Raw genomic sequence first — 12,742 nt, 5'->3', positions numbered from 1 at the left:
TTGATAATTGTCAAGTCGTTTAAATATCACGTAACTGCTTAAAGAACCTCGCAAAACCTCACTATAACATAATCCCCTTGTTTGACGGAAATATTTAAGTCTTTTTGTCACTTGTTTGTAAGTTACTGCTAGCAGGCTTGTGACAGCCTCGTGACGAATCTGTGGATGTTGTTATGGGTGGTGACTTAAAGAGTCTGTCCACGAGAGGACCAGGCAGGCGTGACAAATGCCATCTCACCGATTTCTCTCAAACTTTTACAGATGAATAAGATCATAAAGTTATTCAAGAGTCCAAAGTAGTCTGGGCTCCCGGATAATCCCTGGGGTACAAGGGCTTTCACATCAAATCCCAGGAATAAAACCCCGAAATTAGCCCTAAAATTGCACTTCCCAAAAAGATCTCCCACACTGATAGAATGCGGTGGATTTTAATCTCATTTCATCCAACAATGTTTTGAACCTAAAGCAATCGAAGGTTCAAAGTTGGATTGATTTGAAATCATTCTCGCCAATCGAGAGTATTTCATAATCAACCATGTCACGCGACAACTTTAAGAGACCGAAAATTAGGATTTTTTAATTGCATATATCTCCAATGGGCAACGTTACATGTCGATCAACATGCAATCACAGTAAAACCCAATCATAGTGCTATGTTTGTGACGAAAAAAATTTTTGGCCTCTGTGAAATATTTGTGATCAGATTCCTCCGAAGTGCGTGGGAGGCAAAGTTGATTTAACCACTTTTTGACCACAAGCTGCTGGTTAACGAGGCGAATCAAATCGTTTAATGGTATATGTGACGCCAAATGTTTTGTTTTTCGGCTCTAAAGATATTAAAAGATGTTTAGTTGCATAGCTAAGGCGTTGAATTAATTGTACATTTCGTAGATGTTGACCCAATTCACTGATAGTTACTTAAGAAGATCTCCTAGCAAATCTAATGACACCGATTCGTGTTTATATACTGAAAGTCGACAGCTGAAAGCAAAGTATGCCAACTATTTTTTGTAAATTTTTTTCTTTTCATACTTCTTAAATTTATCTTCAAACATGGAGCGCGCTTAAAGTAATTTCCTTACCGAAGAAAAAACTGCCGTCATGTAAATTTAGGTGTGCGGCGTGACAAGTGTTTCTGTTACATGTACTTCAATGCATGCATTCAGAAATAAAATTCACTGATGAGCTCGAAAAATAAAAGTCTCTCTTTGACAGGCAATCCATATTCGACTTAAGTTCAAGTTATTTTTGTTTACTGTACTAAAATCTAATGGCATGAGTATTTTTCTGAAATCAGGTGAATCTATATCTAAAAACTATCGCCATGAAAAGTAAACAAAGATAAAAGAAAGCACGTAATCAATCAGTTTCCTTGTCACTTTGTGCTTGTATTCATCATAATTTTCTCTATTTCTATTCAACTATGATGTGGGATCTAGGGTGATTTAACTAGACCCATGAAATTGTAGTTATTGTACTATTAGTTAGTATTACGCACTTTTTCCATTGTTTTCTTTTAGTTTCATTTAATTACATTTAATTTAATTCCATTCTTTTTCTTTTAGGTTTGACTACCACGCACTTACTGTTAGATACTATTTCACGGTAAATTATTATCTTCGCGCCATAATCAATCCTTTAAATTATGTTTTGTGGTATTATTAACCAATCCGAGAATAATAAAAGACGGCATTTGAAGATTCATGTTTCGTATGCAATATTTTCAATTTTGAAAGAACTGAAGTGCGAACGAAGTAACTGAGAACTTACTACAAAATACTTCAGTTGCTACAAAATTTTAATAAGTAGGGAAAGAGCTGCTCAAGTCTATATGCTAGATTGAAAGATACCCCTGTTATTTTGATTGTTGCAGTTTATTTTGTTTTGGTAAGCGTTTGTGGAGTGTCCCATAGTAGTCTTGCTCACAATTATTCACGTTAGGACTGGAGCCAGCCTCTTAAATGTATTTAGTGGACATAAGTGCTAAGCTTATTTGCACGTTTCATTGCAGTTACAATTGAATTCGCATTGCTATATTTGTTATGTGGCAAGGAGTTGCTAGTAGCGTTGTGGTACTCAAATGTAGAGGGCTGTGCTTTCCTCTGTTTTGCCAGGCTCCTTGCCAGATATTATAGACGGTACTTTTTACCTCACGAAATCCATGAGTGCCTTTTGCAGGTTATTCATAATTAAATAGAGATTACTTCGATTAAAATACACGTTTTAAATTAAAGTTCTAGTTCCCTTCCTATTTGGAATCTTGTCTCCATTGCTTCTACTTCGCTGATATAATCATCAAGGTCCTCTTTCTCCTCTTGGGAAGCAGTTACGTTTCGCTTCAATACACCACTCTTGTTAAGGGCCGACAGCCTGCTGAAATATCTTGCAACTTGATGTGTTGAAAGCCATTCTTCCTTTGAAAACAATTTATCTCCATTTGACGATCTTTGACTCCTCATTTTACATGCAATATCAGCGGGATTTGCTCTAACACAGGTTTCCTCTCCTTGGAAGAATGTTTCCTGCAAATAAGAGCGAACGCGTTCGGAAAATCGATTGACTTCTTTTGATTTCTTCATTGCCCAGCCCACCTCCAGTGATGGATTGTCAGCTGATACTGATGAGGATTCTGTTACTGACGGTACACCACCAACCTCACCTTCCACATGGTCTCTTGTAACAGTTTTACAGGTCTCTGCCCACTTTGTTATTATGCTGTCATAGTCCGATTCTCTTTCTAACTTGATTAGGTGGCGTCCAACATCGAGATGTTTCTCTAGACCTTTAAATTCCTTGTAGACTTTGACACATCCTTGTTCAGGGCGGGAATAGGAGGCGATCGATCGCGTTGCTGACTCTGCTTCGTCTGATTTTATTATTTGCACCTCCGTTGGCGCTAATGGTCCGATATCTTGGGCCTGCGTTGCTCCTGCACGAAACGTGCAGACATCTTGTAACGGTTGGCTAAATGGCTGAAGTTCTTTGATACTAGTGGGACCTTGTGGAGTATCATACTTTTGAAGCTGTGCCAGCGAAAAAAACCCGCCGGTGCCCACATTGTATGCCTTCCAAGCTCTCAGTCCTGCTGACTCGAACAAGAAATTATTCAGTGCTTGAATTCCAGTCATGCTATGTTTCGTCATATTTTGAAAAGAATCTTGGATTTCTGCTACAGTGGCATAGCAGCCCTTTACTCCACCATACGATTCAATTGCAACCTTCATGTCATTGGCGGTGTTAATGTCATTTCCCTCGCTTATAAATCGCCGCATGTGACTTTTAAGAGTGGCTATACGGCGGTCACAAACATCTTTGCCGGCTTGGGGATCGCTGAAGTCATAGCGCAAGATTCTGATTCTGACACGCTCACCATGACTTGGCAATGACAGAATAAGATACGCATTGTGGTAGCACCCAGCGTTATCGGATCGCAAGAAAGCTTCACTGAGGTTAGAATAACTAGCCTTTAAGGCCACAAGCGTACTTTCCAGGATTGATGCCACTGCAAACCAGTTTTGGGTGCATTTGTCGAAAAGGTGGATGTAGCTTCTTGTCTAGAGAAAAAACGGGATTGTATTACCTAATTAGTATTGTCACCATTAGGCTTGCAGCTAATGTTGAGGTAAAGCTCTATATTTTGAAAGAACCTACGCAATAGGGAATTTGTTGAAAGCAGGTACTTGCATTTTCGGTTTACCCAACATTTTTACCTCCAGAAATTGCGTACAATGTGTAAATCAACTTTTTCTGGCCAATTTCTTCTTCACAGATATAACGTTTGCAAAAATCTTGGTTGCGGCATCGCTTTCACGTTATTGCGTTGATCTAAGTTAGTACGATGACCACCAGATTAGTTTATCACTCCTTCTGTTGCGCTGGCGTGATGAACACTAATCATAAATCAGTTGTAAGTTTTCTTTTTACTAGACGTCGATCTTAGTTAAATTACGCTCAGACGCAACTGAAACTCTACCTTAATTTCTCCGTCATCCCCCTTTTTGACAGCAACAGAAACATGCCATGACTTTCCTTTCTTCCCAAACCAATCTCGTTGCGTTTCCCGGTAACCGATTGGGAGAAATTTCATTGCCCAATCCATAATGATAAGTACTTGGTTATTGGCCGGGTTCTCGATAACCGCACTTTTTGCAGTGTTCTGGTGAGCCGCCCTGAGGATATGCGCTTTCCAACTATCAATATCAGGAGTAGCGTTATCCACATCGTACTGTAACTCTTCCAGCTGGTCTTTACTGCTAAAAGACGTATAGCAATATAACTTAGATAATATGCTTTCTTTTGAGATTTGAAAACCTGCATATTGTTTGGTAAATTCTTCTCAAGGTTCCACTTGAAAACAAGTTGGTAAATACAACCTTAAAGACAGTTCAGTTCTCAAGCATTTCATAAAAATTTAAGAAGATAAAAAACCGTTCCAGCCTTTGTGATATGACACTGAGATTGATAGTTACTTGTCACGTCATCTTTGATTGCCAGTTACATATCGTGGACTTCAGTTGCATACTGCATTCGAGAACAATTAATACGAAGGTTGTGAGGAAACCAGATGGTATCAACTTTAAACACATATAATCACCTGAATTTGACTTCTTGTGAGTCAAATGCCAACTGAAGGTCTGCTATTACATTCTTAAGATCCTCGCATCGATCACAGTTGACCGTGTGCTGATGCGCACAGCTTCCGTGGAATTCTGGATCGGAACTACTCAAGGCAAATTGTCGGCAGTGGTCAGGACAAGGACTCTCCCTTGCTAAGTGGATTTTCTAATCGGTCTTTAAATACTGCCTCGCACTCTTCAAGCGGCGTTTCATATCCTTCGTTCCTTCTTCTTGTAGACCTAAAAAGGTATATATTTAGAAATATATATAAAATCCTGACAGTTGATGCATGTAGTTCCAGATGCTATAAAACTGATATAAAAACATTCATTTACGCATAACAAGGGAATATAGTATTTTTCAAACCTTTTATTACCAGGAAATTCCCTAACAGTTTTACGGTCTAATAAGTTGCTCTTTCTTTAGCATTTGCTAACTTCAACGATTTTACTCACCGAGTGAGCATAACCTTTCTCCTGTTTCTACTAATGTGGCAAAGGCACACACACACCATCTGTTTGAATGCTATCCAGCCCTGTGAGCGATTTCTTTTTAGAAGCCGCGCATGCCTTTTGAAAAAAAGAATTCAACTGCAACGTTTGACGCATGTCATGCCTGTTAGTCTATCTATCTTATTTTTGAAGGTGCATCACACAGATAGGACGATGAACTTTACTTGTGTCTGAAACTATCTCGCACCAGGGTACCCTTAGTAGGGAACACCTACTTAGTGACATAAGTGTGAAAGTAATAACATTATTGATGCAATATCTGTTTTCTTTAGATCTTAACATCGATCATAGGCAGCGATCTGTACATCGATCTCCTTACTAGTAGCGATGCTACTCCGGTGTTTAGGACTAAGGTACCTTAACGGAGTAGAGACAATGTTGAAATGTAGGTAGAGCAAAGTCGGTTTGTTTACTAATTGATAAGGATCAACGATGGAATTGCCTTAATTACGTATCGAGAGACTTTCTTCTATTTTCGAAACTGCTTACCTTCAGTATGTTAAACAGCGTCGATCGACCTAAAGGTTGAAATCCAGTCTCGGAACAGTACGATGTCTACAGTTGGACAAGTCTCGATGCTATCACAGTTCTCACCACATTAGGAATTTCCAGTGTGTCACCATCGGAAAGTTTCAACTTTTTTGTTCCGTACGCGACATCTTGCAAAAAAGATGGACCAGAAACAAAATCAAGAAAGTGGTCAACCTTTGCTGGGTGCATTCTACTTCGCTTGATCTGTGGTGGTTCTATTTGTTGACCAGGCTCGTTAAGAAAAGCGCGTTTTCTTGCTTCGTCAATTCTCCATTTTGTAAGACCCGGAATTAAGGTCAATAATTCAGACCTCGAGTGGTCACAAACAAAAATAGAGAGTATCTGCTGTCGGTATACCATGAATTTGCTTCTTCATAGAGCTTTACGAGTCTTCCAAGAAGTTGATTATCTGGCCTGTTTCCATCCCTTCCACTGCTGTACCTCTCAACAACCCGATGAAAAGCCAAGTGGACCGCTGTGGCGCAATTGCCTCCAGTACTGTCTCTACTGCTTGCACTGCTTTACGTTTGTAGTAGCGACTTGAGGAAAGGGACAAATTCAAAACATCTGTACAGAGCTGAGATCGAATGGGAATTACTCTTCCGTCCGCAGAGTTCCGGAGAAAGTTATTCAGAAAGTGAAGCCTATGCTGTACTTGAGGAGCTGGCTGCCATTCTAGCGACGTTTCGATCTCAGGTACTGATTCTTGTGAAGAGGACGAAAGAGCCTCTGAACTTGCATAATCTGAGATCGCAGAGTTGCTGAGTTGCAGAATTGATATTATCCCGGGACCGACCTCTTGTGCGGCGTATGAAGGTGCCTCAGAATTTACATCATCTGCCCCCGCTGGGAGTTGTGGGTTTGGTATTGCCTATAGAATCAAAAAAAATTTACATTACCGCAAAAATATAATATACTGCAGGTGCGTTCGTTTTCCCTTTCTTCAAGAAACCGAGGAAAAATGCAAAGAAGAAAATTTACTTCACTAGGCTGTTCTCGGAGTGATGACAGAGTAAATCCAGGCTCGCTGACTGCAGTAGGATCAAGAGAGGGCTGAGGCTCTGGTGATGCGGGTTCAACGACGAGAGCAGCACCGTGTTCGCTGCGGCATAATTTGCAAATACCTGTAATAGTTCGTAGCAGAAACATTAAAATATATTTTAAAAGGGAAAAGGAGAAGGGGTCCAACTACATAAATTAGTCGGCATTATATGTCTTTTTACATCGATTGCAAATAGTAGATTTGCAACAAAAAGAAACCCCTCTTACAGAATCATTGTCGTTGGCTGCGATCTTTTTACCCTTCTAATTATCAATTGCTTGTCAAACACTGGATGAGACACTTGCCTAGTTTTTTTTTCAAGTTCGTCATTTGCAATCCTTGGTTTTAAGTTCACCATTCTTAACGAATAGCGATCCTTGTTCCGTTCTTGCATCTTTAGTGTTTTTCTGCCCTATAAAACGATCATTTCAAGGTTTCATTCTATATAAAGGCAACTCTTTACGACTGTAAAAATGACTCAAAATATTGTCACGTAGCTCCCTTAAGACCAAAAAAGCAAGATCGTCTAGCCAATACAGAACTTGAACCTGTTCTAAAGTCGAAAGTTATCGACTACGTTTTACCTTGTGTGCAAAGTAAATGGTCAAAAAATCATTTTTCAGTTTCCTTTTGAAACTTTTCTGTCACAAGAAGTGAGCAGTTATCGTCATATTGACCTGCGAAATGAACTATTTACAAATTCTGTTAATTCCCTATCCAGTTTAAGTAATTTCACTTGGTAAGAACAACGAATACCACTGGTGTCTATATCTGGTTCTACAAGAGACATGATTCCAAACAGCAAAAAATGAAAACAAAACCATACCTGCACCGACGGGAACAAGAACTCTCCATTTCTCTATAATCTCTTTACACATCTGTAGACTTCCTCCTCTTTCTGGTTTTCGTCGCTTAATGCCATGCAGAGGATGGTAACATTTGAGACTTGGTCTCCACCAGGTGCCTAACGCAGCGCGATGCTTCGGACACACTGTCATATCGTCCCCCATCACATCAAATAATCCCACTCTAGCTAAAATGAGGTCTTTTTCCGACCTAACAGATGTTTGGGCAACCTTCCGTTGTCGCAAATGAGATTTGATATCCCTCGTACAGGATGACAAAGGGAATAATTCATTCTTCCCTGGAAATCTCGCTGAAAAATCACAAGTGCTCTTGGAATGCGAAGAGAACGAACAAGACAATTGGGCAGCCATAGCTTTAAGTTGCCGCTCTAAAAAATCGTCCAAGTAACCAGAAAAAACTACGGCGAGACTTCTCTAGGAAGAAAAGACTAAGTGCTTTTTTGTTATCTTTGTTTATTTTTCATGGCGACGGTGTTTACATTAGCTTGATTGAAGGATCTCTGCCTCGAAAACAATCCTGCAATCAGACTTTACAGAGGTGAAATAAAATAAGTTTATTTAAAGTAGAATGTGGATTGAGTTTCAAGATAGACGTTTATTTTTTTCGAGCTCTGGGAATTTCATTTCTGAATTCATGCAAGTACATGTAACGGGAGCACGTATCACGCCACACACCTAAATTTGCATGACAGCTGTTTTTTCTCCAGAGGGAAATTAGTTCAAGTGCATCCTAAGTTTGATAATAAATTTAACAAGTATGGAAAGTAACAAAATGTGCAAAATATACCTCGCATACTCTGTTTTTAATTGTTGACTTCCAGCACAAAAACACGAATCGGTGTAATTAGATTTACTAATAACTGTCAGTGAATTGTGTCAATATCTACGAATTAGTACAGCGCCTTAACTATGCAGTTAAACACCTGTTAATACTTTTAGAGCCAAACACAAAACAATTGGTGTCACATATACCATAACACGATTTGATTCGGCTCATTAACTAGCAGCTTGTGATCACAAAGTGCTTAAATAAACATTGCCTGTCACGCACTTCGGAGGAATGTGATCACAAATATTTCACAGAGGCCAAAAACTTTTTTCGTCAGAAACGTAGCACTATGATTGGGTTTTACTATGATTGCATGTTGATCGACATGTAACGTTGCCCATTGAAGATATTTGCAATGAAGAAAGCCTAATTTTCGGTCTCTTAAAATTGTCGCGTGAGGTGGTTGATTATGAAATGCTCTCGATTGGCGAGAATGATTTCAAATCAATCCAACTTTGAACCTTCGACTGCTTAAGGTTAAAAAAATTGTTGGATGAAATGAGATTAAAATCCACCGCATTCTATCTGTGTGGGGGATCTTTTTTGGAAGTGCAATTTTAGGGCTAATTTCGGGGTTTTATCCCTGGGATTTGATGTGAAAGCCCTTGTACCCCAGGGATTAACCGGGAGCCCAAACTACTTTGGACTCTTGAATAACTTTATGATCTTAATCATCTGTGAAAGTTTGAGAGAAATCGGTGAGATGGCATGTGTCACGCCTCCCTGGTCCTCTCGTGGACACTCTTAAAGCTTGAATTGGTCACGGTAACAATCTTCATATCTACGGTGACGGCCAATTCGATAATGCAGCAGTTTTGGCGCTTATTTAGTGTAGAAGTCGCAGTTGAAGCAAAACAGCAGAGAGAATTAAAACAGTAGGCGCGACTTAAATGTGTAACAGCTGTCAACCTCGAAGGTGTAAAAGCTTGCGCGACACAGCTTCAAAGATACTAATGTTTTTTTCAAACAGCCATTTGTAACTTGTTTGTTTGTTTTTTAAGAGGCTTGTGACAGCTTCTAGAAGTAACTGTGAATGTTGCTATGGATAGTGTTTTAAATAACAGTTTCTGGAAATTGTAATGATTGATTACAGTAATGAATCTTGATATCCATGGTGACGGCCGATAAAGCAATAGTTTTTGAAAGTCATAGTTGAAGTAAACCAAGACAATGCGACGAAACTGTGGATAAAACCTCGTGACGGAAAAAAAACCTCGTGACGAAACTGTGGATGTTGTTATGGGTGGTGACTAAAGCTTGAGTTGGTCACGGTAACAATCTTCATATCTACGGTGACGGCCAATTCGATAATGCAGTAGTTTTGGCGCTTATTTAGTGTAGAAGTCGCAGTTGAAGCAAAACAGCAGAGAGAATTAAAACAGTAGGCGCGACTTAAATGTGTAACAGCTGTCACCCTTGAAGGCGTAAAAGCTAGCACGACACAGCTTCAAAGATACTAACGTTTTTTTCAAACAGCCGTTTGCAACTTGTTTGTTTGTTTTTTAAGAGGCTTGTGACAGCTTCTAGAAGTAACTGTGAATGTTGCTATGGATAGTGTTTTAAATAACAGTTTCTGGAAATTGTAATGATTGATTACGGTAATGAATCTTCATATCCGTGGTGACGGCCGATAATGCAATAGTTTTGAAAGTCACAGTTGAAGTAAACCAAGACAATGTTATTTGATCAATACCTTTTGTTTTCACCTGAACGTGATCTGCACATCATTCGATTAAATTAGTGTGACTGGGATTTTTGAGTTTTTCTTACATTTTGAGGTGAAGGAGTTATGTTAAAAAACTTGCTCAAAAGCGCTACTTTGAAATAAGAAAAAATTTGTTAAAAAAAACCAAGCGTTAAAATGCAAAGTACTGAATTTTAATGAGTTTGTGTTGTGGTTAACAGCTTGCTACTCATGCCTCTCAATTCGGGTGTCACGCGCTTTAAGTCGTGCCTTTTAAGTCGCGTGTTTTCAAGAACTAATTTCCGTCGACGATAAACTTTATTGAAAGATTTCTCAAATAACAATATACTACGTATTAGAAAGAAAATTTCGAAACCATGTGATGTCTAATGTTATTCATGTGAACTCAGCATTGTAAGTGCTTATGTAAATTTACTTTTGGAATTTAAACTATTCGGCGTGAAAACTTTTTTTTAGATTACAAACTATATTAAAGCTGCCAGCTTTAATGAGCGGTCGTGGTCACCTCTGACTGGATTCCAACAGCCTGTTTGTATTTTTTTCTACCGATATTGAATGGTCAATTAGAATAATCTCTTAAGTCAAATTTATTCTGTCTTTATCTTCCAAAGTCAAAGTTAGCACTTTGTGATCAAAGTTCGTTCGTATAAAATCGCGCTATGATAGAAAATCCATGTTAACAAATAGAGCTAAAATCGTGGAAGGAGTGAAAATTGTGACTTAATTTATTAAGGTCTAGAAATTTTAATCTTGTTATTGACTTACGGGTGTTAAAATAACCCGCAAACGTCTACAGGAATTACAAATTCTTTCAGAAATAATCCCCCCGTTTGACTGAAATATCAGTTTTTGTCAAACATGCGTTTATAAAATCGTTCTCACGAGAAGTCTGGTAGGCAGACGATTTTGAGGAGCGTGATCGTCTGTTTCATCGTCAACACGGTTCATGTCAGCCTCGTGAAGTGCATCGTGACGTAACAGTTAATGAATATAGTCATGGTGACGGCCAATAGTAAAGTAGTTTCCACGGCGTCGTTGCATTCTAAGCTCACCTGGTCTGGAGCGTGTACTTAAAGGGAGTTGCGGCGGCGAAGATATTTGCGAAGATATTTGCGAAGATATTTGCGAAGATATTTGCGAAGATATTTGTACAGTAGCCCTATTGTCCTTAAAAGGTGAGTAACTCTGGCTAGGCTTATTTTAAAATTGTCTTGAATTCAGTAAGTGCATGATCCGCGAACCTTATCGAAGCATAGCAATTTCAGAAATGGCTCACCTTGCCAACAGGGCGGCCGAACTAACTTCTCGTTGCTCTTCTTTATGCTCATTGACCCAAGTCCGTTTTATCTCAGTCTGACCTCCAGCGTTTCTTATACTAGTTCTTTCTTCTTGTTTTATGCTATTTGTCGCCCTCATCACAACTTTGCGATAATTCATTCTACAGTACAAGTCGCTAGTTGATTGTTGCTAAATACGAAGTGCACTGTATGTTCAAGTCCTTGCTCAGTATCAAACAATACTTTCCCCTCGTACACTTAACGGAGCGAGGAAGAAAAGATATGTATGTTTTTTACCCGTAGCAGACATTTTGATCTTATTTTCGCTCCCACTTTTGGTGAATTGAAGCGAGCAAGTTTGCGATTTTCGTTCTGATCGAATCGGTTTAACACGCCTTGACCGCGCCAAAAGCTTTCCAATTTGCTAACAATTCCTCCAGGAAGTATAAAAAGGTGTAGATATCTGCCTCATTTCGCCGAGTAAAGGTCTGTCGTTACTTAGCATCTTCATCATAGCGAAAGTTCTTCAGAAAACATTCTACTTTGAAGAACCCAGATCAACCAGATACCTTTAAATTTTACTCGACATTATTGTTACTTTTGAAAATGCGTATTCTGCGAATATTGCAACTTAAACAATGCCAGAAGCGCATGGTTGTTGTAAAGAAGGAAGGCTGCTAAGAAAACGCCTTCGTTAGACGCCATAAATATGAATATATTTGCTTCGCGTGACTTAAGCGCGTGTGGATAGTTCCTGTTCCCACACCTTTACCAAATTCCTTGCTTTGCACTGGTGCTGTAGAAGCAAAAACGACTCCCTGTTTCTAGTCTTTGAATTTTTGTCTCATATTAGTTTTTTCTTTTCAAACACGAGACAGGAAGCCAAACGAAATTCTGGTGAACATGACTCAGATTTTGACCTGTGAACATTAATTGGCACTGTTTAGAATGATCTATTTATCATATGTCACTTAAGCGTTACTTAAGAGGGAAGAAGGTTGAAGACTACTTTGGTTGTACTAAAAAGCAAATGGCTGTTGTAATCGCATACGATTCCAACTTTCGTGACAAACGTCAAAGGCCTTGTTTAACTTTTTGCTTATTTCTTGATGGAAATTAATATCTTTATTTGAGTAAATAAAGATCCAGTTGATCACGCAAACATTCTTAAGGATCACTTTGCCTCTGTGGGGCCCAGACTCGCATCAAGTACTCCAAATAGCAATAAACTATTCTTGCATTATTTACCAAAACTTAACTTCAATGGCTCTTTTGTTTTTGAACCAGTCCTTCCAGCCGAAATTTAAGTTGAATTATTGAGGACCCCGCCTAACAAATCACATGGACTCTGGTCCTGTCCCAC

At 39.0% G+C, this 12,742-nt stretch overlaps 1 protein-coding gene, 1 long non-coding RNA gene and 1 pseudogene across 4 annotated transcripts in view; 1 reads left to right on the top strand and 2 right to left on the bottom strand.

Moving 5' to 3' along the window:
* Positions 1–1,944: 1,944 nt before the first annotated feature.
* LOC148719000 (uncharacterized) lies at positions 1,945–5,124 on the bottom strand. Of its 3 annotated transcripts, none has more exons than XM_088741412.1 (3): positions 4,595–4,799; positions 3,974–4,253; positions 1,945–3,554 (listed from the first exon to the last, which is right to left on the bottom strand). In XM_088741412.1, exons 2-3 carry the CDS (start codon positions 4,097–4,099, stop codon positions 2,229–2,231), a joined length of 1,452 nt encoding a protein of 483 aa, XP_088597538.1. In that variant the 5' UTR covers positions 4,100–4,253; positions 4,595–4,799; the 3' UTR covers positions 1,945–2,228. The 3 variants fall into 3 exon arrangements, 1 of the variants encoding a protein (XP_088597538.1); XR_015994084.1 differs by lacking the exon at positions 1,945–3,554 and adding an exon at positions 5,073–5,124 and having other exon boundaries at positions 3,902–4,253; positions 4,595–4,856; XR_015994083.1 differs by lacking the exon at positions 1,945–3,554 and adding an exon at positions 5,073–5,124 and having other exon boundaries at positions 3,902–4,250; positions 4,595–4,856.
* A 277-nt stretch (positions 5,125–5,401) lies between these two features.
* LOC148718999 (uncharacterized) lies at positions 5,402–7,919 on the bottom strand (annotated as a pseudogene).
* Positions 7,920–8,474: 555 nt separating this feature from the next.
* Positions 8,475–12,742, top strand: part of LOC148718998 (uncharacterized) — an 8,191-nt gene continuing 3,923 nt past the window's right edge. Inside the window, exon 1 of the long non-coding RNA XR_015994086.1 lies at positions 8,475–11,277. This is a non-coding gene — a long non-coding RNA (uncharacterized LOC148718998). The remainder of the gene's footprint in view (positions 11,278–12,742) is intronic.

Source organism: Stylophora pistillata, chromosome 12 (genome assembly GCF_964205215.1).
Source record: "Stylophora pistillata chromosome 12, jaStyPist1.2, whole genome shotgun sequence".
In the NCBI taxonomy this organism is placed as follows: domain Eukaryota; kingdom Metazoa; phylum Cnidaria; class Anthozoa; order Scleractinia; family Pocilloporidae; genus Stylophora; species Stylophora pistillata.
Note: the sequence above shows the minus strand (reverse complement) of the source record. Positions and strands in the feature narration are given on the sequence as shown.

Excerpts from the sequence above, each read along its gene's own strand:
- LOC148719000 (XM_088741412.1), bottom strand. The coding sequence starts at position 4,099 with ATGGATTGGGCAATGAAATTTCTCCCAATCGGTTACCGGGAAACGCAA. Across the intron at positions 3,555-3,973 it reads GGGATGACGGAGAAATTAAG|ACAAGAAGCTACATCCACCT; the intron begins GTAGAGTTTCAG and ends TTTTTTCTCTAG.